At 38.7% G+C, this 27,421-nt stretch overlaps 2 protein-coding genes across 2 annotated transcripts; both read right to left on the bottom strand.

The window, feature by feature from the left end:
- Positions 1-512: 512 nt before the first annotated feature.
- Positions 513-10,198, bottom strand: LOC132040227 (single-stranded DNA-binding protein, mitochondrial). The gene is made up of 4 exons (XM_059430855.1): positions 9,883-10,198; positions 6,304-6,530; positions 1,663-1,763; positions 513-799 (listed from the first exon to the last, which is right to left on the bottom strand). The coding sequence occupies exons 1-4, from the start codon at positions 10,096-10,098 to the stop codon at positions 720-722; spliced, it is 624 nt and encodes a 207-aa protein (XP_059286838.1). The 5' UTR covers positions 10,099-10,198; the 3' UTR covers positions 513-719.
- Positions 10,199-17,570: 7,372 nt separating this feature from the next.
- Positions 17,571-26,690, bottom strand: LOC132041039 (uncharacterized). Its single transcript, XM_059431786.1, has 7 exons — positions 26,170-26,690; positions 23,948-24,082; positions 21,493-21,845; positions 19,810-20,554; positions 19,625-19,721; positions 18,180-18,234; positions 17,571-18,055 (listed from the first exon to the last, which is right to left on the bottom strand). Exons 1-7 carry the CDS (start codon positions 26,534-26,536, stop codon positions 17,993-17,995), a joined length of 1,815 nt encoding a protein of 604 aa, XP_059287769.1. The 5' UTR covers positions 26,537-26,690; the 3' UTR covers positions 17,571-17,992.
- Between the last annotated feature and the right edge of the window lie 731 nt (positions 26,691-27,421).

Genomic DNA, 27,421 nt, shown 5'->3' with positions numbered 1-27,421 from the left:
AAGAAATTATTGCTAGTAATTCAAATTTTTAGTGATAATATAAGAGCTCGCTATCAACGGAGATTAATTAATTGAGATTACAAGAAACACGTCATTAGTTCAGTACGTTAGTTGAGGAAATCGTCCTACTAGACTATTTTACTCATCAAATACTCCATTTAATTAGTTAGGGATCCTTTATAAGTCTATATTTATTATAAAATTAATAATAGCAAAATCATTCTTGTTATTACTCGCAAAATCTTTGAACTTGTGAACTTTGAAATATTAGCTAGCAATAACTAAGTGTAACCTCTCTATGGGATCTGACTCAAAACTCATATATCAAGTTATATTTGCAGCGCCCGCCTATTCATTTTAGGATTACAGTTGGGGTGTGATCAAGAGTCAACCAAGTGATCTGTGCTAGGCATCAGTTGCTCTCTCTTGCGGGACACCCTCCAAAAAGCAAAATCAGCCTCCGCCCGATGCTCTAAAGAACAAAGTAACAGTGGAAGAGACAATTGACTGTATAGCAGCTCAAAGCTCATATGAATTAACTTAACCAGCAGACAGGTGACAAATTATCAGATACAACTTCATAGGCACGGAACTATCAGATTGTTGATCCAGTTTATATTGCTCCTCGGATTAATGTGAGGGAAGGGAAAAAAAAAAACAAGACAACTCGAACGATTCTTCTACATAAAGATTCGGTTGCTTTCATTGCAAGCCCACTCTTAGTAATAACCAACCCCTTTGATTTCTGCTTGTGATTGCTGCTGGCCTTCACTCCCTTTCCCAAGGGAAACCAGACGACCTGCAATCGTCAGGGAATTACGGATCATAAAGGTTACTTCATGGCAAATGAAATAAGTTGTTTAGAACTTTGCAATTTTCCTGGATTTAATGCTCATTATGGTTTTCTGCATGTACCAATACTCTTCCACAAGATTACAAGTGGAAATCAGCCAGAATACCATATCAGAAACAATTCCATGATCGTCAAGAGACAACTTATTTTTCACTAACATTCACTGAATTTTAGGTCGTTTCAGAATCCGGTGCAAGACGCATCTATGGTTTGCTATGAAGCTCTTCAAAATTGGCTTGTAATTCAAGTATAGCCCCTAGGCTACTTTTCAACCGAAGCTTATAAACTTAAGTTCTACAGGACATCTTCAAAGTTCAAACTAAAAGGGCGGCTATGATAGAAGATGGAAACAAGGGATCAACTAATAATGCAATTTACAGACTTTGAAAGGTTACTGCAGCAACCGACCCAGCCTCCAAAAGAAGCAGTTGCTGAGAGGGTCACGCAAGCACGGTAACCTAGACACTAGAATCCAGTACATAAGTATATTTCCAACCTAGTATGTCCAAAGAGAATTGACAATTTCTAGTCAAGGTTAAGCAAGAATATAGCCAAAGAAATCGTAAGACTCATTTCTGATGGCAAACTGATTGCATACAAGAGAAAACAAAATAAAAGCTATGTATAGGGCTGAAATAGTCAGCAGAATTTAAAACTACATGCAGGAAAATGCATGAGAAACTAACTTTAGTGAAGAAGAAAAAAATATGCACAATGCTGGAATAGAATGAATTTAAAACTATATGCACGAAAGTGAAAGAGAAACTAAATTTTACTGAAGAAGTAGAAAAACTAAAGTAGTAAATTACCATTTCTTCGTACAGCAATCTCTCGTATGCGCCGTACAAGACCAGTGATAGGATCAGTGAAGATTTTTGTTTCAAGGTTACCCTCCACATACAAGATTGAACTACAATGTGCAGTGCACCAAACAATTATCAGAAGAAGGTTAGATCATTTGAAAAGAGCTGGGAAGCAGAAGTATGAAAATACAGATCGAAAGAAAGTAAGCATTCAGTAAAGATGCACAACAAACTTTCACCACATAGCCAAATTCAGATGCTTTTTCTTTTTCCTGCGAAGAAAACGGCCCTCTTAGCTGAAATCCAGCAGCTCGTTATATATTTTTAGAAAAGATTGTGTTTTATAACCCTTATCGTATTTCTCTCTCCTCTCTCCTCTCTCACCTTCCCCCCCGCAACGGTAAGATCAGCTATCCCACTTCCCCACCCCACCCCCCACCAAGCCACCCCAACCGGCAACCGGCGACGACGACCACCACCACTGGTAGTACATTTTTCCGGCCGGCCAGATCTCTCTCTCTCCTCTCTCCTCTTTTCTTTCTTTCTTCCTTTTTTTTTTTTTTCTTCTCTTTTCCTTCCTCTTCTACCCTGCGACCGGAAACCCTTCACCAGTAGGTTTCCGGTCAGTTTCTGCACAGGTACTCAAGTTTTCCGGCGGTTCCTGGTGGTGAACAGTGATTCCGGTCAGGGAACAGTATTCTCCGGCGGAGAACAGTATTACTGGCGGCAAACAGGGATTTTTTCGGTGGTGAACAGGTTTTATTTACTTGGAGTCGGTACCTCCAGTAGCCCATTCCCTGTCTTTTAGCCTTATAAATTTTGCCTGCTCCGCCTAATTGAATATCTATTTCACTGCCTATAGACTCTTGCTAACTTGTGCTTTAGTATTGATCCCTTTGTTTGTCTTAGATTAACCTTTCACTAGCGTATATTTGCTTTAGTGGCTTTGGTGAGGGATGGTAGACTAGGGTCATGTTCTCGGTTGGGGACGGCGGCTAGGGTTGGGGGGGCTAAGGGGGTTGAGGGAGCTTCTAGGTTGAGTAGGGTCTTGGAATATTGGGACTTTATCGGGAAAGTCCATAGAGTTAGTTAAGATTCTTACGAAGAGGAGGATTAATATTGCTTGCGACCAAGAGACTAAATGGGTAGGACCTAAAGCTAAGGATGTGGACGAGTACAAGCTTTGGTTCTCGGGTAGGTCGAGGTATAGGAATGGGATAGGGATCTTAGTAGATAGTGAGCTTAGAGATCAGGTGGTAGAGGTTAGGAGGATCAATGACAAGATGATGGCGATTAAGTTGGTCGTTGGAGGGTTCACCTTGAACATTATTAGTGCTTACGCGCCGCAAGCGGGTTTGGACGAGGAGGAAAAAAGGCGCTTTTGGGAGGACTTGGACGAAGTGGTGGTAAGTATACCGCCTACTGAGAAGTTATTCGTAGGAGGAGATTTCAATAAGCACATTGGGTCTGTTTCGAGGGGTTATGATGATGTCCATGGAGAATTTGGCTTCGGGGACAGGAACGGTGGAGGAGTCTCACTCCTGGATTTCGCAAAGGCTTTTGGATTGGTGGTAGCCAACTCGAGTTTTCCGAAGAAGGATGAGCACTTGGTAACCTTGGTAGCTCGGTGGTCGCGACGCAGATAGACTTTTGCTCGTAGAAAAGATGATAAAGGCCTGTGGGGCTGACGTCATTCAGTGGGAATCTTACGACCCAGCATAAGCTATTGGTGATGGATTTGGAGATAAAGAGGAGGAAGAAGAAAAGGGTCCTGGATGACCGACCGAGGATTAGGTGGGGGAGTTTGACTTTGTCTGGTGCCCTAGAGATGGGGGAGAAGTTGATGGCTATGGGAGCGTGGGGTAGTAGGGGGGATGCGAGCACTATGTGGCATAGGACGACCAGTTGCATTAGGGAAGCAGCTAGAGAGGTATTGGTCTCGAGGCGCGCGTGGTGGAGGGGATTGGTGGTGGAATGGAGAAGTCCAAGGGAAGGTGGAAGCAAAGAAGCAGGCGTATGTGAAGTTGGTAGATAGCAAGGATGATGAAGAGAAGCGGACGAATAGGGAAAAGTATAAGATAGCGAGAAAGGAGTCGAAGTTGGCAGTTTCGACGGCAAAAACGGCAACCTTTGAACGCCTTTATGCAGAACTAAAGGACAGAGGTGGGGATAAGAAGTTGTTTAGGCTTGCCAAGGCGAGAGAGAGGAAGGCACGCAACCTGGATCAAGTGAAGTGCATCAAGGACGAGGATGGCAAAGTGTTGGTACAGAAAGCTCACATTAGACAGAGATGGCAGTCATACTTTCATAAACTCTTGAACGAAGAAGGGGACAGAGACATTATGTTGGGAGATTTGGAGTACTCTGATAGGCGTCGCGACTTTGGATATTGTAGAAGTATAAAGGTTGAGGAAGTTAAAAGAGTTGTTCGTAGGATGCGCAGGGAAAGAGCGACCGGACCTAACGAGATTCCTGGGGAATTTTGGAAGAGTGCAGGCAGGGTAGGCTTGGAGTGGCTGACTAGGTTGTTTGATGTCATTTTCAAGACAGCGAAGATGCCCGAAGAATGGAGGTGGAGTACAATGATTCCCTTGTACAAGAACAAAGGCGACATTCAAAACTGCAACAACTATATAGGTATCAAGCTGTTAAGTCACACTATGAAAGTGTGGGAAAGGGTGGTGGAGATGAGGGTGAGGAGAGGTGTGTCTAATTCAGAGAACCAGTTTGGATTCATGCCGGGGCGCTCGACTATAGAAGTCATTCATATTGTAAGAAGATTGGTGGAGCAGTATAGGGAGCGGAAGAGGGACTTGCACATGGTATTTATTGACCTAGAAAAGGCTTACGACAAATCGGGAAACTCTCGTCGAGGGCACATGCTTGGGATTAGTCGGGGCTCAAAGAGACTCGGACACCCGGTGCTTAATCAAAAAAAAAAGGGCTTACGACAAAGTGCCAAGAGAGATCCTATGGAGATGCTTAGAGGCTAAAGGTGTACCTGTAGTGTACATTAGAGCGATAAAGGACATGTATGATGGAGCTAAGACCAGGGTAAGGACGATAAGAGGAGACTCGGAGCACTTCTGCGTTGCGATGGGGTTGCATCGAGGGATCGACTCTTAGCTTAGTTTCTATTCACCTGGTGATGGATGAATTGACGTGACAAATACAAGGTGAGGTGCCTTGGTGTATGTTGTTCGCGGATGACGTAGTCTTGATTGACGAGACTTGCGGCTGAGTTAACGCTAAGCCGGGAGGGTCGAAGACGACGTTGGAGTCTAAAGGAATAAATTGAGTACGACCAACGAGAATACTTGGAGTGCGGGTTCGGTGGCGTACCGCGTCGGTTGACGAGGAAGTGAGGCTTGGTACCGAGCCGTCCAAAGAAAGGAAGTTTCAAGTATCTTGGATCTATTATACGGGGAGATGGGGATATCGACGATGATGTTTCACGTCGTATTGGTGCGGGATGGATGAAATGGAGGCTCGCTTTCCAGTCTTGTGTGACAAGAAAGTGCCACCAAAACTTAAAGGCAAGTTCTACAAAGTGGTGGTTAGACCGACTTTATTGTACGGGGCGAAGTGTTGGCCAGTCAAGAACTCTCATGTTCAGGAGATGAAAGCCGCGGAAATGCGAATGCTGCGTTGGATGTGTAGGCACACTAGGAGGGATAGAATTAGGAATGAAGATATCAGGGACAAAGTGGGAGTGGCATCGGTGGAGAACAAGATGCGGGAAGCGAGGCTGAGATGGTTTGGGCATGTGAAGAGGAGAGACACAAATGTTCCAGTGCGGAGGTGCGAGAGGTTGGCTATGGACGGTTTTAGGAGAGGTAAAGAGAGGCCGAAGAAGGATTGGGGAGAGGTGATTAGGCATATACATGGCGCGGCTTTCGGCTTACCGAGGACATGACCTTAGATAGGAGGTTGTGGAGGACTCAGATTAGGATAGAAGGCTAGGTTTCCTATCCTTTCATCCTAGTAGTTATAGTTTTGCTCTTTCGTTTATTGCCATTTGATTTCTGCTTATATTTGTTGGGCCTTGTACTTTGATTATCTTATTTATTTATGGTAGCTAATGCTCCTTTCTTTCCAGATCGTTCTATCATGATTTTCTCGCTTTTTTATTCCTCGTTTTCATATTGTTTTTGATATGATTGTCCCTTATCCCGACTTTTTGTCTTGTTTTCTCTCTTGCCGAGGGTCTTTCGGAAACAAATTTCTCCCTACCTTTCAAGGTGGGGGGTAAGGTCTAGACACTCTGCCCTCCCCGGACCCCACATTGTGGGATTCTACTGGGCATGTTGTTGTTGTTGATTGTTTGTATAACACTGACCTATTCTTCGGTGATGTAAAATTTCATGTATGAAAAGTTCTTTTGGGATTCTTATGATTTAGGAAAAAACGAAAAGCAGTGAATAAGTCAATTTTTTTACTGCCACTCATTCAAGGCTTAACCATGAAGCAGGCTCTTATATTGACTTCACAACATAATAGAATTAAAAGTGAGCTCTAGATGAACACAACCCTCATCAGGTTGAATTTTAAGCAAACAATGGAAAACATTAACTAACACGGGAAATTACAAGCATAAGCCCAAACTTAACTTAAACAGTAAAGAGATGGAGGAAAATGGAAGCATACCCTGGAATAATACTCTTCATGGCCATCTCCCCCAACCTCTCGGGATAGACTGAGACCCTGTGCCACTGAACTGCACACCTATTGGCATATTCTCTTGGCTCTTCATTATCAAACGGCCTCCTGTTGTTCCGAATTCCACCTGTTCCAAGGGATAGCAGAGTCACCGTCCTCCCACTCTTCAACCTCTTTTGTATTGGTGTCTGGCCAACCTGACCAACCAAGATTGCCTGTCCCGATTCCACAAAAAACATCAAACCAACTTATATTTGCAGAGAGCTAATATATTTATGACTACAACTGTTGCCTCTTATCTTTTTGGTTTGGTGGGTAAGGAAGTAGGTATTGCAACTGTACCAATTTTTCTTTCAAAATTGGCAAACCATAATCTTCACACAGCTAATTCAAACACCACTTAATCAATCAATCAACCATTCCCTAATCCCAATTTCAGCTAGGGGTCAGCTAGATGAATCTTCTATATTCATTTAGCTCTATTCGGATCCATTTCATTCCGATATTAAATATTTCCATTAAAATGCGTAAAACAAAAAACAAACCAACAAATCCCCACTCAATCATCAAAGATTTACAAGCATATAAACACCATTATATGTATGCATAAACTCCATTGGTGCATTTACATATCATAACATATATAGACATAGACTACATATGAACTGTCAGGGTCATATATGCTGTAATATGCAAAATAGTGTCTTCATCTACTAAATGCCAACAACAACTACTACTACACCTTAACCCCAAACAAGTTGGGTCAACTATATGAATTCTCACGTACCATGACTCTCTATTTAAATTCATATTAGGCAGACATCGTAGAATAAAACAAAAAACAAAAAAAATTAAATCAAAAATCATAAACTAAAATATTACAGATAATGAGTGATATGAGTTCACCACAATTTTACTAAAATTAACATCTCTGAAGGGCTAATAGACTCCTAGAAAGCACAGGACCTAAAGTAAACATACTAACATGACTAGTTTAAAAATAAAACATACTAACATAACTAAAACATTTAACACCTATTTAGATCTTTTTTTAAAAAGAATTGATAACCAAGAAATCCCGGAGGGCCAGTGGGCATGGTTCGAAACTCAGTAGGTAATGGACTCATCCCTCCCCCTCTCCACTTAAATACAAAGCTTTTGTTTGCAGCAGAGTTCGAACCCATGACATGGGCCTAACCCACACATCACGTGTAGACTGGCGGATAGAAAACGGGTTGTTGGCAAGCATGACGAGAGGGAGAAGTTCAAAGGAGGAAAGGCTTAGGGTGGATATTATTATTAATTGAGGTTGTGCCTGTTTTTTTTTTTTTTTTAACTGTTAAAGGTTGTGTCTATTTTCTTTCTCTTAACTCTTCTTTTTTTGCCTTCTCCTTGGCGAGTTTTGCTTTTTGATCTCTCTCTGAGTCTCTAAAAGCTAACGAGATGATTCTGGTTAACCCGAGAATTCCTCAGAGCAAATAGAAGAAATTCCTTTGAAGGGCTTAATCAATAGGAGAAGATAGCTGCAGATAGAAGAAACGGTAATTGCTATTTCATTCCCCTTTCTTCCAAGTCACACCGTAAGAGCCATTTATTAGCTTTCTTTGATCTCTTACCACCGGACCAAAGCCTTGGAGCATGTCGCCCATATAGATATTTATCTTCCATTGTGTCTATCTTTCGCTAAGTGTACATGGATTCTATGAAATCGTAAGTCCTTTGAGACAACCCCTTCCATGTGATTTTAAGTCCGTCCCACCTTTTTTTGGAGAACTAAGTCTGTCTCGCCATTTTAACACCTTCACTCCCTATGGTTTTGCGCCTACGAACTGCTGCCTTTGGTGGTCGACAAAGGACATGACCGAACCATCTCAATCAACCTTCTCTCATTTTATCCTCAATGTGTGCTACTTGCACTTTCTGTCAAATGTGATCATTTTTAAGCTTGTCTATTCTTGTAAGACCGCATTTGCATCTCCGCAACACTCATCTTGTAGATGTGGTGGACTTTAATGGTGCGACATTCACTTTCATATAACATTGATGGTCTCTAACTGATATATGGAGCTTACCTTTTACTTTGGTAGGCATCCTTTTATCACAAAATCCTAGCAACACTTCTCCATTTCAAACATCCGATTTTGATTCTATGCGTAATATCTATCTTCATCTATCATTCCATTCTCTTGGAATAACGAATCTAGGTATCTAAATTATTTGCATTGAGAAACCACAATCCCCTCTTATCTCACTTCAAATTCATTCTTCTAATGCTGACTAAACTTGCAATGCATATTTGGTCTTAATTATTTACTTATCCTAATACACTTACTCTCTAGAGTATTTCTCCAAAACTTCAAACTGCTGACACCCTCATTGATTTCGTTAATTAGCACAATTTGGTCATCAAATAACATACGCTATGGGACATCAACTTGTATTATGTTGGTTAGCTCATCCATAACCAAGTCAAACAAGTACAACTCAATGTTGATCTGTAGTGTAAGTACAAAGTTATGGAAACTCCTTTATATCTCCTAGTATTGTTCTAACGTCAGTGATGACTCCTTCATACATGTCCTTTATGACATTATATATTTAATATGAATTATTTTCTTCTCCAAAACCCACAGTCCCACACAAAGGACCTTTCTTGGTAATCTATCATACGCTTTCTCAAAATTCCAACTAGTAGATGCACTAGGTTCACATATCTAGCTTCATTTATCATATTTACCTTGTAAATACCTACTCCTAATCAATTCCCGAGCAGACACAGAACAATTACATGTACATAAACCTCATTATGTGCATGCACAACCCAGCTATTGGTTCATTCATATTTCTACAAAGCCACATACCGGTAAATACCACCCCCACCCCCACCCCACCCCCCACGCCCCAAAACCCCTCACCACCGCCAACACCCAAAAAAAAAAATCTTGGTATCTCAAAGACTCAAACGCCCAATCTCATTAGAATTGTATCTGAATAACACATGTCATCCAAAGCAATCTCTTAATCCATTACTTACAACTAACAGATGCATAACAAGTATAAACTTATCTCCATTTTTTATAATCCACTTCGTAACTACCTACATCCAAGCAACTGTCAAGTAAACTTCAGCACCAAACATGTATATAAACACCAATACGTATATGCACGAACCTGCTATTGGTACATTTACATATGATAACATACAAAGACACACTAATTCATATATGCAAACAGTTAGAATGTCATCAAAATGAATACCTAACATACAAAATCAATGTCTCAATCTGTTAATTCCGACACAAGGTTTGTATATTTGGTATGACCGAAAATGTTTTCCCATTTTCCCTTAACCTAAATAGCTCGGAAAATGTTTTTCTTAAAATAGGAGAATATATTTTCCATAAAAATGTGAAGGAAGACATTTTTCAGATCGATAAAAACACATCAACGCCTATCCCCTACTCACCCCACCCTATGTCAGTGTGCCTACCACCACCCACCCCTCAATCCCCACTCCCCAAACATTTTCCAAACACACAATTTATCTCAACTAATCAAAAATGTTACCTTGTAAATACCAACTTCCAAGCCATTTTCAAGGGGACGTTCAATGTATTTGCGTTCTTGATTCAACTCGGAAGATGAAGGTAATGAAAATCCTGTTGATTCCGGTTCCAAATCGTCTGAGATTTTTGTGCAAAATGAAGAGAGCTGTGAAGCTTTTATGGAGCTAGGGTTTCTAAGGGTAGTGCGTAAGAGCTTTCTTGATACTGAGGATGCCATTGGTATGCGTTTCAAGTGAATTTTCTTTTCCCATTCGTTTAAACCCTTGTACTAGAGGCGGCACTTTGGTGGCAACAATTTGGAAATAATTAAATTAAGACCAGTACGTACAATTTACCTGTGTTTAGTTACACTTTATATATCTGTCATTAGCACTAATAATACTCTGTTTGTCAAAGCTTTTAAGACACTAAAAGTGCTTTTTTTTTTTTTTTTTTTTTTTTAAAAAAAAAAGTGTTGTGTTTAGCCAAGCTTTTAGGAGAAAATAAGTGTTATTGGGGAATAGTAGAAGCTAAAAATATAGTTTTTCTCCAAAAGTATTCTTTTGACACTTACGAACACTTTTTAAAAACTTGGTCAAACACTAAGTGTTGCTCAAAAATATTTTTTAAATTGATTAGCTAAACACAAATTATTTCTCAAAAAGGTATTTTTTTTAAAAAAAACATTTTCCAAAATAAACTGGATTTAGAAATTTGGCCAAACATGCTACTCATATCTCAATTTAAGTAAGTATTATTCTATGTTTGACATAGCAATACTAATATTAACTATTGCTATTATTAAACTGTAATTAACAAAATTTAAGAAAATAATTTAATATAATCCTTTACGGTATGAATGGAAAAAATGACCTTTAGCAGTCCAAGGAGGAGCTGCTAAGGTTACCATTAGATGACTGGAACTAACGTTTGTTTCCCATGCTACATTTTTAATTGTAGCCCCTTTTTAAGTTTGTAATGGAGCAATACATTTTTTGAAGAAAAATAGCTAAAAGAATTTATTGATAGAGTAGTCCTAATTCAGGCGTCATATAGGCAAGTGGAATTCAGAAAAAATTAATCTCGTCAAGTATTGAAATGAGTCCTAATTCAGACGTCATATAGTTTGGTTCTTTGGCAAGTGAAATCCAGAAAAATTAATCTCATCAAGTATTATGTCTCACATAAGCCTACTATTTATTCCATTTTTTCTCATTTGATAATGTCAGTGTTTGACCATTTCGCTTCGATCATTTCATCGATATCTTATTTTTTCCACCCATATTACTTATTATGTTTTAATTTATAATAGATTTTGTTTGATAAGTGCATTTAGCAAGAATTCAAATTGTTTGTTTGATACGTGCATTTAGCAAGAATTTAAATCGGTGCACTGACCATGTAAACAACATTTACGCAATAAGATTACATAAAAGGTAATTATAGATAACTTTATATTTTTAATTAACAATCTTTAATAATATAAACAACCTATTATAATAAGTTGAATTACACTAAAGGTGTAAAAGAATCATTACACCATTTTTGTGTATATCCATTTAACAATGCGGAATATTAATTTATAAAGTTTTCACAGCTCTAAATTTATTGAACTATTGAAGTTTCAATCCTCATGTGTTGTTTTATTTATTAAACTATTTTTATCATTTTCATCTTGTTGTTTTATTTATTAAACTAGTTTTATCATTTTCATCTTCCACTACTCAGATAGTGCATAAGTTAGATAAATACGCTAAACACCATTTTCATTCAAACCAGAGAAAATTGATAAACTACAGTATTAGTTATGTGTGACATATGCTAAAGAATTTCACCATCAAAGAATTTAGAAACAGTAAACTTGTCAGTCTAGCCTTTGAAATTACTTGTAAGGAATTGGGCTACCAGCTCTTGTGCTTCTTTTTTCCTTTAACGAATAATAACGGATAAATCTTCGTTAACAATCTAGTCTCTCGAGATAGAATAAGCTAGGAAAGTATCAGTCATATGCATTTCGTTTAGAAGGTACAATTTAACTTTCCTACACTTAAATTTCGAACAAACAGAAGATTACGCCGAAATTAACCCTTCAACGTATATTCTAATCAAACAATAAAATTACATAATGAAACTACTCAAGTTCACATGGTACAATATATTTTTCTACTGAAGCTAGCAAAGATTCTGAGTTTTCTGAGGTTTCAACATAACTTTGCCTATGTGAGTTTCAGAAAGTATAGGTAATCCTACGTCCGGAAAAAGAAGGAAAATTGCAATAGGCTTACGGCTAATGTAAGGATCATTTGCACTTTTGTCCCCATTTGGTGCTCGTCTTTAATTTTTGTCTTTCAAGGCAAACAACTTTTCGGCAGGACATAAGTTTATATTTTCACATCATAATATCACACAAGTTATGCCCTGAGCCCTTAAAGAGTTTAAGCCCCGCTAAGCATAAGTTCGAATTTTTTTTTTTTTGGGTAATTAAAGAATTTTATTTACCAAAGTGAACGTTATGTACATCTAAATAGCTTGAGTTGGACAAAATCCCAACCTCAAGTGATGCTGCTGTCTGCAAAGTTTCTACTTCACCTCTATTCTACCAAAACTACCAAGGGTAAAAATTTAATGACCGTAAAATACTAGCTAGTTTTGGAGAAGCTGCTCCTCCTCCATGCACTTCTTGGATGATCCTTCTCAGCAATTGCTCAGGTGTTCTACTCTTCTGTTGAAAAATCCTTTGGTTCCTCTCAAGCCAAAGATGATACACTGCCCCAGCCAACACCAGTCTATATATGATAGCATGTGCAGCTCTTCCTTTTGCCCTTCGACTTGCCCAGTTGACTTCATCCTTCCAGTTCAACACTCCTCTGTTAATACCTTGCCAGATAAGTAATTTTACCCATACCAGCCTAGAGAAATTACATACAAAGAAGAGATGTTGATGATCCTCCTTCTCCACCTCACATAGAGGGCATAATAAGCTTGTTTGAATCCCCCATTTATCCCGTCGATCTCTAGTATACATTCTGCATTGAATTGCTAAATACAACACAAAGATCCATTTAGGACTGCCTTGGTTGTTGCATATAAGCCTCCTCCACTCAACTTTTGGATAGTCTCCTCTGAGCTGATTATACACATCTCTGATAGAATATTATTCAGCCTGAAGGATGGTCACCATGTCTAGATTTGCCTCGGCTAGATATTTTGCAGCCTGCAGAATTTTCTGAATCAACAAAGAGGCTTGCTTGGAAATCACATCCCAAGCTGCTCTCCCCTTCATATATATGTATGTACCCACACTATCCAGAGCTTATCCTTTTTCTTCCTTAGATTCCACAGTTGCTTCACTATTGCAACTTTGTTCCAAGTGTACACATTAGTAATGTTCAGCCCACCCACCTCCCTTGGCCAGCAAAGTTGGTCCCATGCCACAAGGGCCTTATTCTTGGCCTCAGCTGCACCTGTCCAAAGTTTGGAAACTTCCTGCATACTATTTCTATCTTTTGTATAATTTTCTTAGGCAGAGGAAAGATTTGGGACTAGAAAGATTGCACTGCTATCAGAACACTCCTCAACAATTGTAAGCGACCTGCATAAGATAAAAATTTTGTTGTCCAGCTAGTGATTTTTCCAAGCATCTTCTCAAGGAGGGGTTGACACTGAGCTACGGTAAGTCTCTTGGAGCTCAAAGGGACCCCAAGGTATTTGAATGGCATCTTCCCTAAAGAGAAACCAAGTGTTTGAATGATATTTTTTTTAATAGGTTCCGGGACCCCTCCAAAGTATATGCTACTCTTACTCTGATTTGCTATAAGGCCAGAGGCATGAGAAAACTGCTGGAAACATTCATATAACCTTGAAGTAGATTTCTCATCTCCTCTACAAAACAATAATAGATCATCCGCAAAGCTCAATTTTATGATGTTTAACTTTTGCACCTCGGGTGATATTGAAAATCAGGGGTGGCTCTCAAATTCTTCAATAGCCTAGTTAAATATTCCATTGATTGCATAAATAGATAGGGGGACAGAGGATCCCCTTGTCTAACCCCTCTCTTAGCAGCAAATGGGGTGTGAAACAGTTCTTACACATATCATTATCCAGTTGACAAATTGCTCTGGAAACTATAGACCTTGTAGAACTTGCTCCAAGAAATTCCATCAAGAGAATCATTGGCCTTTTGCATATCAATCTTGATCATGTATCTTGGTGAAATTGCTTTTCTCCCATAGCATTTAACTAGTTCATGACTTAGAATAACATTGTCATTCAGCATTTTACTTGGCACAAAGGCAGTCTATCCACTGTCCGCCAAAAAATAAATTACAGGCTGAAGTCTTTGAGTGAGAAATTTTGATATAATCTTGTAAAGTGTAGTGCAACATGATATAGGCCTGTGGTCTCTGATGGTGGCAGGAGGTTTTATCTTAGGAATCAAAGTCACCGAGGTGTTATTAATTGGGATATACATGATACTGGTTTCAAAGAAGTTTAGAACTGCACTACTGACATCCTCTCCAATAGTGGGCCATGATTTTTTTTTAAAACAGTGAGTTGAATCCATCACACTCGGAGCCTTCATATCATCTATTCCTTCCAGAGCTTGCAAAACATCTTCTTTTTGTAAGAAGCCTTATAAGTTGCAATTGTTGTTGCCTATTTAATCTGGCCTCATTCTTCATAACTAGGGATGAATTGCTGGTATATCTGTGTTGGTAGTGCCTAGGAGTTGCTTGTAGAACCTTACCACTTCTGCCTTGATCCCATCATTGGTGCTAACGTGTGTCCCATTGTCAGTTGTGAGTAATCTAATTTGATTTTGGGATTTCCGGCCCTTCATACTTGCAACGAAAAAACTGGTATTAGCATCCCTTAGTTGGAGCCATTTGACCCTTGACTTTTGCCTGTATATGCTTTCCTCTATGCTACTCCATTTATATAGCTCAGCGCTAATACCTCTTTCACCCTCAAACAAATCAGCAGTGGTATCAATTGTCCTCATCTGGCTTTGCATATTCTTCAAAGCATCTCTCAGATGGTGTACTTTCTCTGTGACCCCCATGTACTCCTTTTTATTAAGATCTTTCATGACCAGTTTTATTCTCTTGAGATTGTGCCAAACTCCTCTCATACCTCCAGTCTGTGATAATCAGTTACTCTGTATCTTTTCCTTGAAATTAGGATGCTCTGCTAAACAGTTGTAAAACCTGAAAGGCTTAGTACCAGTTTCTCTAGGCTCTTCCACTTCAAGGCAAATTGGTGAATGATTAGAGAAAGCAGGATCAAGTATATGGACTTGTATTGCAGGCATGTATAGCATCCAGTGTGCATTAACTACTGCTCTAACTATCATGCTAAAGACATGACTATTAGTCCATGTGAAAGTTCTCCCAACTGTAGCCAATTCTGACATATTACAGTCCTCCATGAAGGTCTTAAAGTCTCTTATTTCATAATCTTGTGCTTCACTTCCATGTATTCTATCCTCTTGCTCTAGAATTGTGTTACAATCACCGGTAACCAGCCAGGAATTCCTCATACCGCCTTCTATCTCCCTGAGTCTGTCCCACAAAGGACCCCTTGTTGGCACTGTATGCAACTTATAGACAACAGTAAGTTGAAATTCCCTATTGCTTCTATATGACTTAACAAACCCGTGTATGAATTGTGGATGCATCTCTATAGGGCTGAAATGAATCACACTAGGATCCTATACAACCCACAATCTTCCTCTGACATTAGCAGAAGCATTAGTACACCAGTCCCATCTAGGTGCAATTTTATTAAGAATCATTGCAACTTTATTCTCAGTAACTCTATGCTCACTAATTGCTATAAGACTAACTTTATTCGCAACTAAAAACACCTTTATCTCCTTGTGGTTTACCACATTACTAAATCCTCATACATTCCAAGACACTATCATTTAGATGAACTAAGATTTGAACCAGCTTCCTTCCCCTCTCTACCACCACTTCCCTCATTACATTGAATTGTTGAATCAGTAGTGCTAGGTCCTGCTTGCTCACGTCTAAGTAGCTTAGTATTAGGAGCTGTTACCTGTCGAGCTAATTGTTGTGTTTTCTTTGCTGCAGATTTTCCCCTCACTACTTACCAATTATCATCATGTTGTGGTGTTGCATTCGACACTTCCTGTGCAGTTCTAGCTACTTGCTCCTCGCCTATTCCTGTTTCATTTATAACAATACCTGGTGGCTGCCATTCTTGCCTTTGCTTTTGCTTAGGCTTAGGAACTGGCACTTCTTTATGATCATCCTGGCCTGCTACTGGTGTAGGCTTCTCTGGTTGCTTCTTAGGCTGACAATTATGTCTAACTTGCAAACAAATTGGACAACATACCAGCTTCCAATCATACCACACCCTTTGAGTGAATGTTTTCCCTTTGGATCTTGTAATTTGATAGTCTGTGGCAACGTTCTAGTGACATCAACTTCTACCAAAATTCGAGCATATGATTTTCTACTATATTGAGTAGTGCAGTCATCAACATATAGAGGTTGTCCCAAAATACTGCCTATTTAGCCTAAGGCTGCAACACCCCAACAACTAAGTGGAAGATCTGGCAACATAATCTATAGGGGAATAGTAGTTAGGATCTCGTCGTTGAAATTAAAGTCCTCAGTCCATGGCTTTATGATGACAGGCCGCTTGTTCGGTGTGTGTGGACCAAAGCACATAACTGCATCCCTTTCTTCCTCCTTTTCAAATCGCACCACAAAGTACCCATCGTTGTGATAATACACTTTAGGTTTGGTTGCGAACTTCCCTTGCGCTACAATAAAACGTTCAATTGCTCCTATTGAAGGAGAAGCTCCAGCCACATACACCACAGCTGCAGATTTCCACTTAATAGTTTCATTAGCAACATCTTCCTAGACAAGTTCAATCACCTTTTCTCCGTCAACAATCTTAAGGGGAAAGAAAGCTAACGACATTCCTCTCCCTGCTAGCTTATTGTTTTCAAACAAATTAGTCCAGGATGCTGCTTTCCCTGCATCAGGTTGTATCTTCTTCTGTGCTCCGGAATCCCCCTCTAACACCTTGTCTTTTGCCACGATTGCCGGATGGGAGGTTGAAGCTTCAGTGGTCTTATTGGGAATACTCAAGCTTCCAACCTGTAAAGAGGCTCCCCGCCCCACCCCCCCTTCTCCTTATGGGTTGATTGGAGCGCTGGCCATTTCTCTGGAGTGGCCAGCGGCGCCTTACCCACACGAGTAGAAACCCCTTCCACCGGCGTCCTAGGGTTAAGTTGCAAACCTCCTGTGTTGCCTCCCTTGGGTGTTGTCGCTAGTATACACTCCACCGCTTGCCTGCCTGATTTCAACAGTCTGATCCTTGGTTGCGTCTTTTCGTGGTTGTCCTCTCCCCCTTCTGATGGGCTCAGGTTAGCTCACGCTTATCGTGCACCGAGAGAGAGAGAGAGTGTGTTATTACCTGTCTTTAAAAAATCTTCAAAATTAAAGTCATAAGTTCGATTTTGAAGGGCAAAAATTAAAGATCAGCCCGTTTGAAGGGAAAACCGTGCAATTTTTCCTAACAAAAAAATAGACAAATTATGATAAACTAGTGCTGAATGGGGGATGGGATTAAATGGACATGCAATTCATATAACTTATCTCAAAAGAGTTTGGAATTGAGACGTAGATTATCAAATAAAAGAGATGCTTTTGTTAGTGTACGAGCATAAACAGATAAAAACCCAAATAACGATTTTGCCAGCCTTAAAAGCTCATCCCATTAATCAAACATAGATGTCTTTATTCTAGCAAATGCTTTTCTGGCTGTCAATTGGCTTGGGAAGCTAACTACACAAACAGTTGAACAACAATCTCAAAAAATTTGTATTGAAATATACAAGGCATCCCTCTAACAATGAGTCACCTGACAACTATGACCTAATTATTTTTATCAGAGAACTTACTGAGACCTGTGCAAATTCTATAATCTCCAAGATGAAAAATTTAATGCATGCATTATTTTTGTTTTATATGGTAATTTTTAATACATGCACTCATTTCGTATAAGGTGCTGTTATCTAACAGCAAAAATTGTCAATAAGTTGGTTGTTCCTTCTTTGTCACATCCAAATGCAACATTAGCTGGACAAATTATATCAGTAGGTGCTCTCTCCCATACTCGCGCACAATCACAGGCACACTTGTGGTTGGTATCTGGAAAACACCAAAAAACCATGAAATGAGCAGGGGTCACGCTGCAACAATGAAATATGCATCTAATACTCCAGGTAGAAACCTAAAGAACATAGATTGAAAGAAATTTGTGAAATCCACTTACCATGCCATAATCTGTGATGATCATTGAGATATAGTCTGACGGAGTAGCATCATACCTGTTAAAATCATGTACTTAAGTATTAGAAGAAAGGGAAAATTCTACTTGCTACTTTCTTTTGAGGGGTTGAATAAAATCTTCTGATAAAAAGTAACTTCTACGTTTGTCCATACTTCTTCAACATCTTATTTTACCAGAAGAGTATCTTAGGACATGCACTTTCTCTTTGACTAGTGTCTTTAGGATTCACTTTTACGTTTTCTGGACTAATATTTGCATTACAATGCATCTTTGTTTTCGGACTCACTTCTAGTTGACAATGATATTCAATTTCTTAAAACTTTAAGCAAGCTAGCTTACGAAGGTGTCAGAGGCAGTGATTTTGGGAGGACCATAGCAGTGGGGAATGACTTCTCTTAGGCTCAAGGACAACTTTGTTTATTCTTCTAATTGTTAGGTAGCTCTAGAGGAGTTCTTTGTTTTTGTACAACTCTATTCGACAGTTCTTCATAAAATTAAAGTTCTGCCTTCTATTGATGTCATGAAACTTTTCTTTTCCCAGACGTCAGTTACGTATCTTGTTCCCATCCCAATGCCCTCGTATTGTATCAATGCACATGGTGCGGAATGCCGCTAAGATATAGACCATAACAAACTCTCAACAACAACAACAACACACCCACTAAAATCCCACAAAGTGGGGTCGGGGAGGGTAGAGTGTATGCAGACCTTACCCCTGCCTTGGGAGGTAGAAAGGCTATTTCTGATAGACCCTCGGCATAAGGACAAGCAATTCAAAGCAGTATGAAAATGGAAATAATGAAAGCGAATAAGCCATGATAAAGCAGTCTGAAAAAAGGAGTAGTTGCTACCACAAATAAATAAGATAATCGAAGTACAAGAAACAACACATAGTAGCAGAAATCAAAAGACAAGAAACTATAAGAGTAGTACTACGAATATTAGTATGAAAGGATAAGCGGGACACGCTCAACTACCTACTAACCTTCTAACCTAATTTGTGTCCTCCATAACCCCCTATTTAAGGTCATGTCCTCAGTAAGCTAGAACTGTGCCATGTCCTGTCTTATCACCTCTCCCCAATACTTTTTCGGCCTACCTCTATCTCTCCTGAACCATCCATAGTCAACCTCCGCACTGGGGCATCCGTGCCTCTCCTCTTCACATGCCCAAACCATCTCAGCCTTGCTTCCCGCATCTTGTCCTCCACCCAGGCCACTCCCACCTTGTCCCGGATATATTCATTCCTAATCCTATCTCTCCTAGTATGCCCACACATCCATCGTACCATAACAAACTCTCCAATCACTAAAAACTCCATTTAATTAAACAAAGATAAAAAGCATACAGAGAGCTTTATGAAGATCAAAGGGAACTATAATTTATCCTCAGTTGTGAGAGAAACCCAAATGAAGAAAATCACTCACATCAAATTCAGAAGCTGAATATTATCATTACTTGTCCAGTTATCCAAATAATTAACATCCAATCTACCAGGAACCTTGGAAATCACATCTTGCTCACCTGCAATTGAGTTAACAAAAACAATAAAGCCACACATAATGTTGCAATATATGGCAGGAAATGTATATAATCCGTAAATAGGACATACCCAGCTCATTGGAACAAACAGAGTCGAGTTGTACTCTCTCATGGAACTTATAAGCTTCACAACAAATCAATAGAGGAACACGGAATGCATGAGCAACCATAGCAACACTGGCAGTCCCAATTCTAGAGTATACAGTCCCATTAGATAATACAGATGCAGCACCCATGAACACTCTAGTGACTTCATGCATAATGTACGAAACAGCATTTATATGAGTGTATGTACAACATAGGCCCTTCTTCACCAGCCTCCGAAGTAATTCCCGGCCTTCAAATTTAGGGCGAGAATCTACCACTATTACACGGAATTGTTTCCCAAGCTCGTACGCATGTAGCAGAATCATCTCAACAACAGAGGAAGAACCATACGTGAGAAGAACGTCACCATCTCTGATCTTCGTAACTGCCTGTCTTGTTATTACTCTGTCAGCTAATACTATCTTCTCATTCATGAAGCGTTCAATATCTGAATAAAGAGCGGCTTTTGCTTCTGACTCAGAAAGAGTTAGAGATAACTTGGTTATACGAGCTTTCAGAAAACGAATTGCATTCCCCATGCTAATAGAAAGAGGCCTACACTCGTTAAAAAATGAAACGTAGCCACTGATTCTTGCTGTCAGATCTCTACCTAAAGCTTTTTCACGAGGTGTAGAGTAATCTTTGATGGCTTGTTGAAATGCTTGTAGCATTGCAACACAGCGAGCATTGGCCCCAACTATATCTCCAGCCAAATACTGCAATCCGACCTGGTAAGATGTTCACAATCAACCATGAATATGTATGGCATTTCTAAGACATTAGTATCATACTAGAGTTAACAATGCTTTAGAGTCCTACCTAATCACAAACTAAGACCGGCAGCTGTACAAAAGTTTACCCTAAAAATTACAATGTATAATGATATCTTAAAGAAAATAAAATTCACCTAAAGTAAGAAAATTATAAATGATAAAATTAAAAAGAGCCTATAACTCAGAGATTGGATCATCTATTTCCTAAAGTAAGAACATTGTAGAACATAAAATAAGAGAAGGTTGCTTGAGATGGTTTAACCGTATCCTGCTTATATCTCCAAATGTATCCATCCGTAGGTGAGGAAACATGGTGATTCGAGGGATTAAAAGGGACTAGTAGAATGAAGTTGTCTCAAAAGGCTTACAATTTCTTGGAGTTCATGCGAACTTAGCAAAAAAACAAATAAAAAGGAAGACAAAGATCCATATAGGCAATACCCACTTACGAGGATTAAAGTTTAGCAATGTTACTACACTTCCATTAGGTTCAATGCTCGCTAGAAGTTCATTGTAGTTTATTTAGACATATCTATGTCAATAGAAAATGTAGGGGATCTCAATGTTACAAAAAAAAAAAAAAAAAAAATGTAGGGGATCTCTATTATTAGAGAAACCTAACTTATTGGGATTGGGCATTATAATTATAAAGTTAGGAGAGAAACACTAAAAAGTGAAAGTCAAAACAGCAGTCGTCTCAGTAGTTAGATGGTAAGAGTCTTAGTGCATCATCACGAAGGAAGTTGATAATGTGTAACTCTCCTTCTTAGTTCTTACTTGCCGAATAAGTCTTCCAAAACAAGCTTAGTAGCTTAGACAACTACTACCTTGAAATGGTTTCCCATTTTAAAGCAGAAATAAACAAGAATGGGAAATGAGGGTGGAGGAGTTACCTTGTAAACTGCGGGATGCATGGTGTCAAGGTGGAAAAACCTTGATTCAAGATCAGGTAGCTGAGTTCCTTGTTCATACTGAGGTAAATGCCGAAACAGTTCTACTCTATTTCTAGCTTCAGTCTTTTTAACTAGTGCACGCTTCTTAGCTTTTTCAACACGATTCTTATCATCAAATTGCATCCTAGGAGCAGGTACATCTTTCTTGCGATCCTTCTCTGGTGGTCGGTCACCTCCTTTGGTCTCAGAAGTAGCTACAGAAGACATCATTGGTCCACCATCTTTCTTTTGCAAAGGCTGCTTAGCAGGTTTACCAGACTGTCCATGTAACTTTATCGCAGATGTTTCCCCAGCTATATATGACAAAAAATAAAAGTAGATCTTCAGAAAGATGATTTAACGACTCAGCAAAAAGATTTTCTGACCTAACTTTAATAAGAGCATACAGATTTCGAAAGATACCAATTACTATCATGTATTCACTGATCAGAAATCTTTCCAAGGTAAAACCACAACAAAAAACCTTCTTTCATGTTTCGAGAGGAAAAAAAAAAAAAAAAAAGAGAGAGCGCAAGAAGGAAAGAACAACAACTACTACTATTACTACTATGCTTCAATTCCAAGCTAGTTATGGACTTGCGGTCGACTATATGAATCCTAAATATTCGTGTTGCTCCATTTAAACGCATCATTCCAATGTTCATGTTTCAGAAAAGAAAGACAAAAAATATCTTTGGGGCAACAACGCACATGTAGTGACAGGGAAAGCTATTCAAGAACAGACTACTATAGACTCATGCTGTCATGCATAACCAATTGATATTGGCAAAATGAAAGCAGCTTCTCAGTACTGACACAAGACAATCTGATGAGAAGGGGGATGCCTTTATGTTCCAGATGTTTCTTTTGTGGTGAAGATGCAGAGACAGTTAACCAGCTATTTCTACACTGCAAGATTACAGGACAGCTTTGGAGACTATTCTTAAATCTCAAAGGCATTTCATGGACTATGCCGGGAAAGATTACAGAAGCACTTCAGAGTTGGGAGGAAGGAGGTTGGCAGGCACAGAACAGATGTAGATGGAGAATTGTCCCAGCAAGTATCTGGTGGACTATTTGGAAGGAGAGGAATTCTAGATGTTTTGAGAATGTAGAGAATAGTATGCAAAAGATCAAGCTGAATTGTCTTTTGAGCTTATGCTTTTGGTGTAATCAGGCTTACTCAAATGAGACTCTTTCCATCATTGACGTTTTAGATTCAATATAGGAACAGGACAGTAGAGTAATGGAGGTCTTATGAAAATATGGTTTCAGTATAACCCATGTACTGTTTTGCTCAGATGAAATATAGATACAGTTACCAGTTTAAAAAAAAAAAAAATGAAAGCAGCTTCTGCAGCTCAGAATAAAATGTATTTATGGCCAAAAAGAGTACACAAATATTAGGCTGAAGAAGCTACTGGACAGCCAAAATTATCAAAATAACCCGCAATCAGATATTCTAAAAATATGTAATGTAAAAAGGAAAAACCTGAAAAAAATTAATGAGGGCTAAAAAAATTGATGACACTATTTGGTGGCTTCAAATGAAAATGCAAGCCTTTAGATATTGACCTACCTTGTCCTGGAGAATTTTATGGATTTCAAACACACAAGCACAGTGTATAGCTAGTTAGTGCATATCATGACTTCACTCATATATATACAACGGGATATCCTCAACATCACAAAGAGATGGCCATTCAAGAATAATGCTAATCACACATGTAAGAGCTGCCAGGTGATAGCATAACTTTTCTTCGGAAGAATATCAGAGGTTGACAAGGAGAACAACCTATACGGAGTCTCACAAACCAAAGTTAGATAAAAACTTACCAAGTAATACTTTATCCTCCATCAGTCTAATATCCTTTTTTTTGTTTGGCTATCAGTTCTACTATCAAGAATGACAATCAAACAACATAAGATTGATGTTTCAAACAGCAGCATATTGACTAAACTGTATTATCCACTAACAAGAGAGAAGCACAAGCATCTGGAAAAGGAGGGGGACTGCCGACGAAGAGACGCAATTAATAGAAATCATGACACAGAATAAGCACGTAATTCAGTAAATAATATAATTCTAGAAAATGAATAATACTAATTCTTGTGATACTACCAAGGGTTGTGGTGGGGTGGATAGGATCCCTCTACCTTTAACCAGAGTCTCGGATTAGAGCCCGGGTATGGAAAAAATCCTGATAGGGAGAACTTCCTCCTTAAATGGGCCTTACTGGGCGCAAATCCGGATTAGTCGGGGCTCCAATGTGGGTACCGGACACCGGGTGGGAAAAAAAAATAATTGTGACAACCAATTTATTAAAATTGTATCAGAAAGAAAAGAAACTTTAAAATCCTTGCTACGTGGAATTAGTAGATGCTTTCCTAACTAAAAAGGGAAGATGATTGAAACCTTTTCCAGCAGCCTTTGCAGCTCGTTGACCCTCCTGCAGCGCACGCCTTTCAGCTTTGGTGGTCTTCCCTTTCAGTGGCTTTGCATTTCTTTCTACTCCATCTGGTGTTTCAGTAACTTTTACATTGACCCGTTCTGCAAGAGAAAAAAATCTTTTATCCTCATCTGCGAAACACTGGTTCTAGCAAGATCAAAATTCTTTACGGGAGGAGAACTCTCCTTTCAGCAAACCGAACTGTTCTTAATCGGCGAACAAAGAAGCTTAGTGCTGATATTGCAAGCACAAAGCATTATTTAGCACCGGCATTCTTACTGCTCTTGAGATGTTAAAACTCAGAAATGATAGCTCAGACAAAACCTTGAACTACATCAGTAATAATGCTCCATGTGTCGTCCTAATATAGCATCAAACATTATCATATAGAACCCCATGGATAAAGCTAAAATTGCAAGGTACAAGATGCTACTGAATGTGCACAGGACATGGTGTCAGAAGAGTAGAGCTACATAGAACTGCTGTATCTTGTGTTCAATTGATATTTCAGACTGGGTTAAGGAATTTAAATCGGTTCAGGAATTTAAATCTACATTATCATATAACTCCACATCAAGCAGAGAAGGAAATGAGCAAAAGTTCGTCCTGTCTTTTTTCATATACATATTTAATTTTGTAACAAATACAACAGGACATTTTCCATAATATCTAGCATTAAAAACCCCTAAACTAAAACGGAGGTAATCTATACATATGTTTAAAAAGCACTAACCTAGGTTTCAAATTTTGGAAAATAAAATTGGAGGGTAGGCAAAAATCTCAATTTCAATGAAAGAATAAGTTGAATGAAATTTTTTGATTCATCTATCATTATAGGCAGACAGCAGGGTGTGTTCGGTATGGAGGAAAACGTTTTCCACCAAATTTCCATGTTCGGTTGGTCAAAATTTATGAGAAACATTTTCCGTAGGAAAACAAGTTCCTTAAAAATGAGGAATATGACTTCCCTAGCGGAAGTAGGAAAAACAAGTTCCACAAGTGGCATTCTACACTGATTGCCTTCACCACCCTCCAACACACCTCATCTTCCCCGTAGCCTCCATACCCACCACCCCACACCCCCACCCCTACCCTCACACCCATATTATTTGTCTAAATTATATACAAATGCTCATGAGGTAGGGGTAAGGTCTACATACACTCTACCCTTCCCAGGCCCCACCTGTGGAATTATACTGGGTGTGTTATTGTTGTTGCTTTTAGGATAATACTTTTTACTTAGGTACCGAACACAAGAAAATAAGTAAGAAGCCTACTTATTTTCCTGGAAAATATTTTCATTCATACCAAACACACCCATAATGTATGGCTATTTTGTACCCCTATGCGAAGGACCAGCTATGTTTTCCACAAAGGCAGTGTTAACTTCAAATGCAATAACTATATTAACAACAACAACAATATACCCAGTGTAATCCCATAAGTGGGGTCTGAGGAGGGCAGTGTTGTACACAAACCTTACCCCTACATTGTGCAGGTAGAGAGGCTGTTTCCGATAGACCCTCAGCTCAAAAAGAAAGAAAAAAACCCAGCAAAATAGCAAGATATAAAGCAAATGATGATACACATTGAAGAATAAGAAACTATGTGATAATTAAATAATACTACTTGCTCTGTCCCAATTTATGTTGCATACTTTCCTTTTTAGTCTGGCCAAAAAATAATACCACCTTTCTATATTTAGAAATAATTTAATTTTATGAGATGATTTACAGCCACACAAATATCTAAAGCTTGTTTTGAACCACAAATTCTAAAAGACTTTCTTTCTTTCTTAAACTTTGAGCCTAGTAAAATGGTGTCACATAGGATGGAGGGACTACTAAACAGGGGAAGAGGAGAGGAGGATGCTAGCCCCCTTCCTCTCGCACACAAAGGGCAAATAAATGTAATAACCACATTTCCCAGTTTAATAAATTACTCCCTCCGTCTCAATTTAAGTGTCTTACTTTACTTTTTGGTTTGTCTGGTCTGTCCCAAAAAAAGTGTCTCTTTCTATATTTAGTAAGTTTTTCAATTCCAACATTCTACATGGCAAGTTTAAGACCTAAGATTTAAAGGACTACACATATCTTTAAATTAAGACTACAAGATTCAAAAGTATCCCTTTTGTTTGTTTCTTAAACTTGGTGCCTCTTAAATTGGCAGGAGGGAGTAATAGAATTACCAATGTTAGAGGTACTCTGATCATCTTTCGACTCCGTCAATATACCGAACCCATCAGTTTGACGAACCCAGTTAGTAGAATCCTCAGAAAACTCGCCGTCTACACCAATTCCACTGGACGCGGGAGAAGCTCCGAGCATTGACTGCACAGGATTATAACTTCCCACCACCAATTGCTCCTCACTCTCGGACCGTCGAGGAGGCCGCAACGACGACGTCGTAGAATTGGGAACAGGGACTGCCTGTGAGATCATTGCTGGAGATGAAGAAGATGGAGATGAGGGATAGTTATTATCCGGGTCGGGTGCGAAAAAACCCACCCGACGAACCTTTGGATCTATTACCCGAGACGGTCGACGAGAATCCATAGTAGAACCCAAAGGGTTTAGGGTTTATATGGAAAGAAGAAAACGAGCAGCTGATGATGAACCTTTTCTCTGAAAAGTTGTATAGCAGGTAATTCAAACATCACTTTGGCTCACTGCTATAGGAATAGATTTCTCGCGTTTCGATTTTTAAAAAACAAATTAAAATAAAGTTTGTTAACCACGTCAAACTATATTACAATTTACAACTAGTGACGAGAAAATGCGCCCTCTCTCCCACTTTACTCCCACCATTTCCTTTCTGAGACTCATCTTTCTATAATTAAAACTAACTTAATTTTAAAATTTCTCTTTTATCTTTAATGAAATGATTTATAATTGTATAAATATCTAAAATTTATTTTAGAGCATAAATTTAAAAAGTCATCATTTCTTTAAACTTTGTATCAAATCAAACGGTGTCACATAAATAAAAAACGGAGGCAAGTAGAAACCAATAAATTATATTTTTATAAATTTAATAGAGATAGAATAGATTAAAAAAAAAAAGTTTATTGTATATGCATAAAAAGTTTAATTTTATTAAATTGGTAAAATGAAAAAAGATAAGTAATAATCTGTCTGGATTAGTAGTCAGATGAACTACGTTTTTTATTATCAGTTTCTTTTCTAAAAAAAATAGTAAAGAAAAAGAATTTTATGATTTTGTTTACTTAAGTATCTTTTTTTTTTCTTATAATCAAATAAAAGAAAGATGAAATGAAAATTAATCAAACAAAACAAAATATACCAATTTATTATCGGTTATATGTTGTGAACAGGACTTCCAGAATTTAGCAGTAAATTGTGCTCCTCTATCTGTGATAATAGATATCGGAACACGATGAAGTCGCACTATCTCCTTAAGATATAGCCTTGCATAATCTT

This window comes from Lycium ferocissimum, chromosome 12 (genome assembly GCF_029784015.1).
Source record: "Lycium ferocissimum isolate CSIRO_LF1 chromosome 12, AGI_CSIRO_Lferr_CH_V1, whole genome shotgun sequence".
Lineage (NCBI taxonomy): Eukaryota > Viridiplantae > Streptophyta > Magnoliopsida > Solanales > Solanaceae > Lycium > Lycium ferocissimum.
This window is presented reverse-complemented; position numbering and strand designations above follow the sequence as displayed.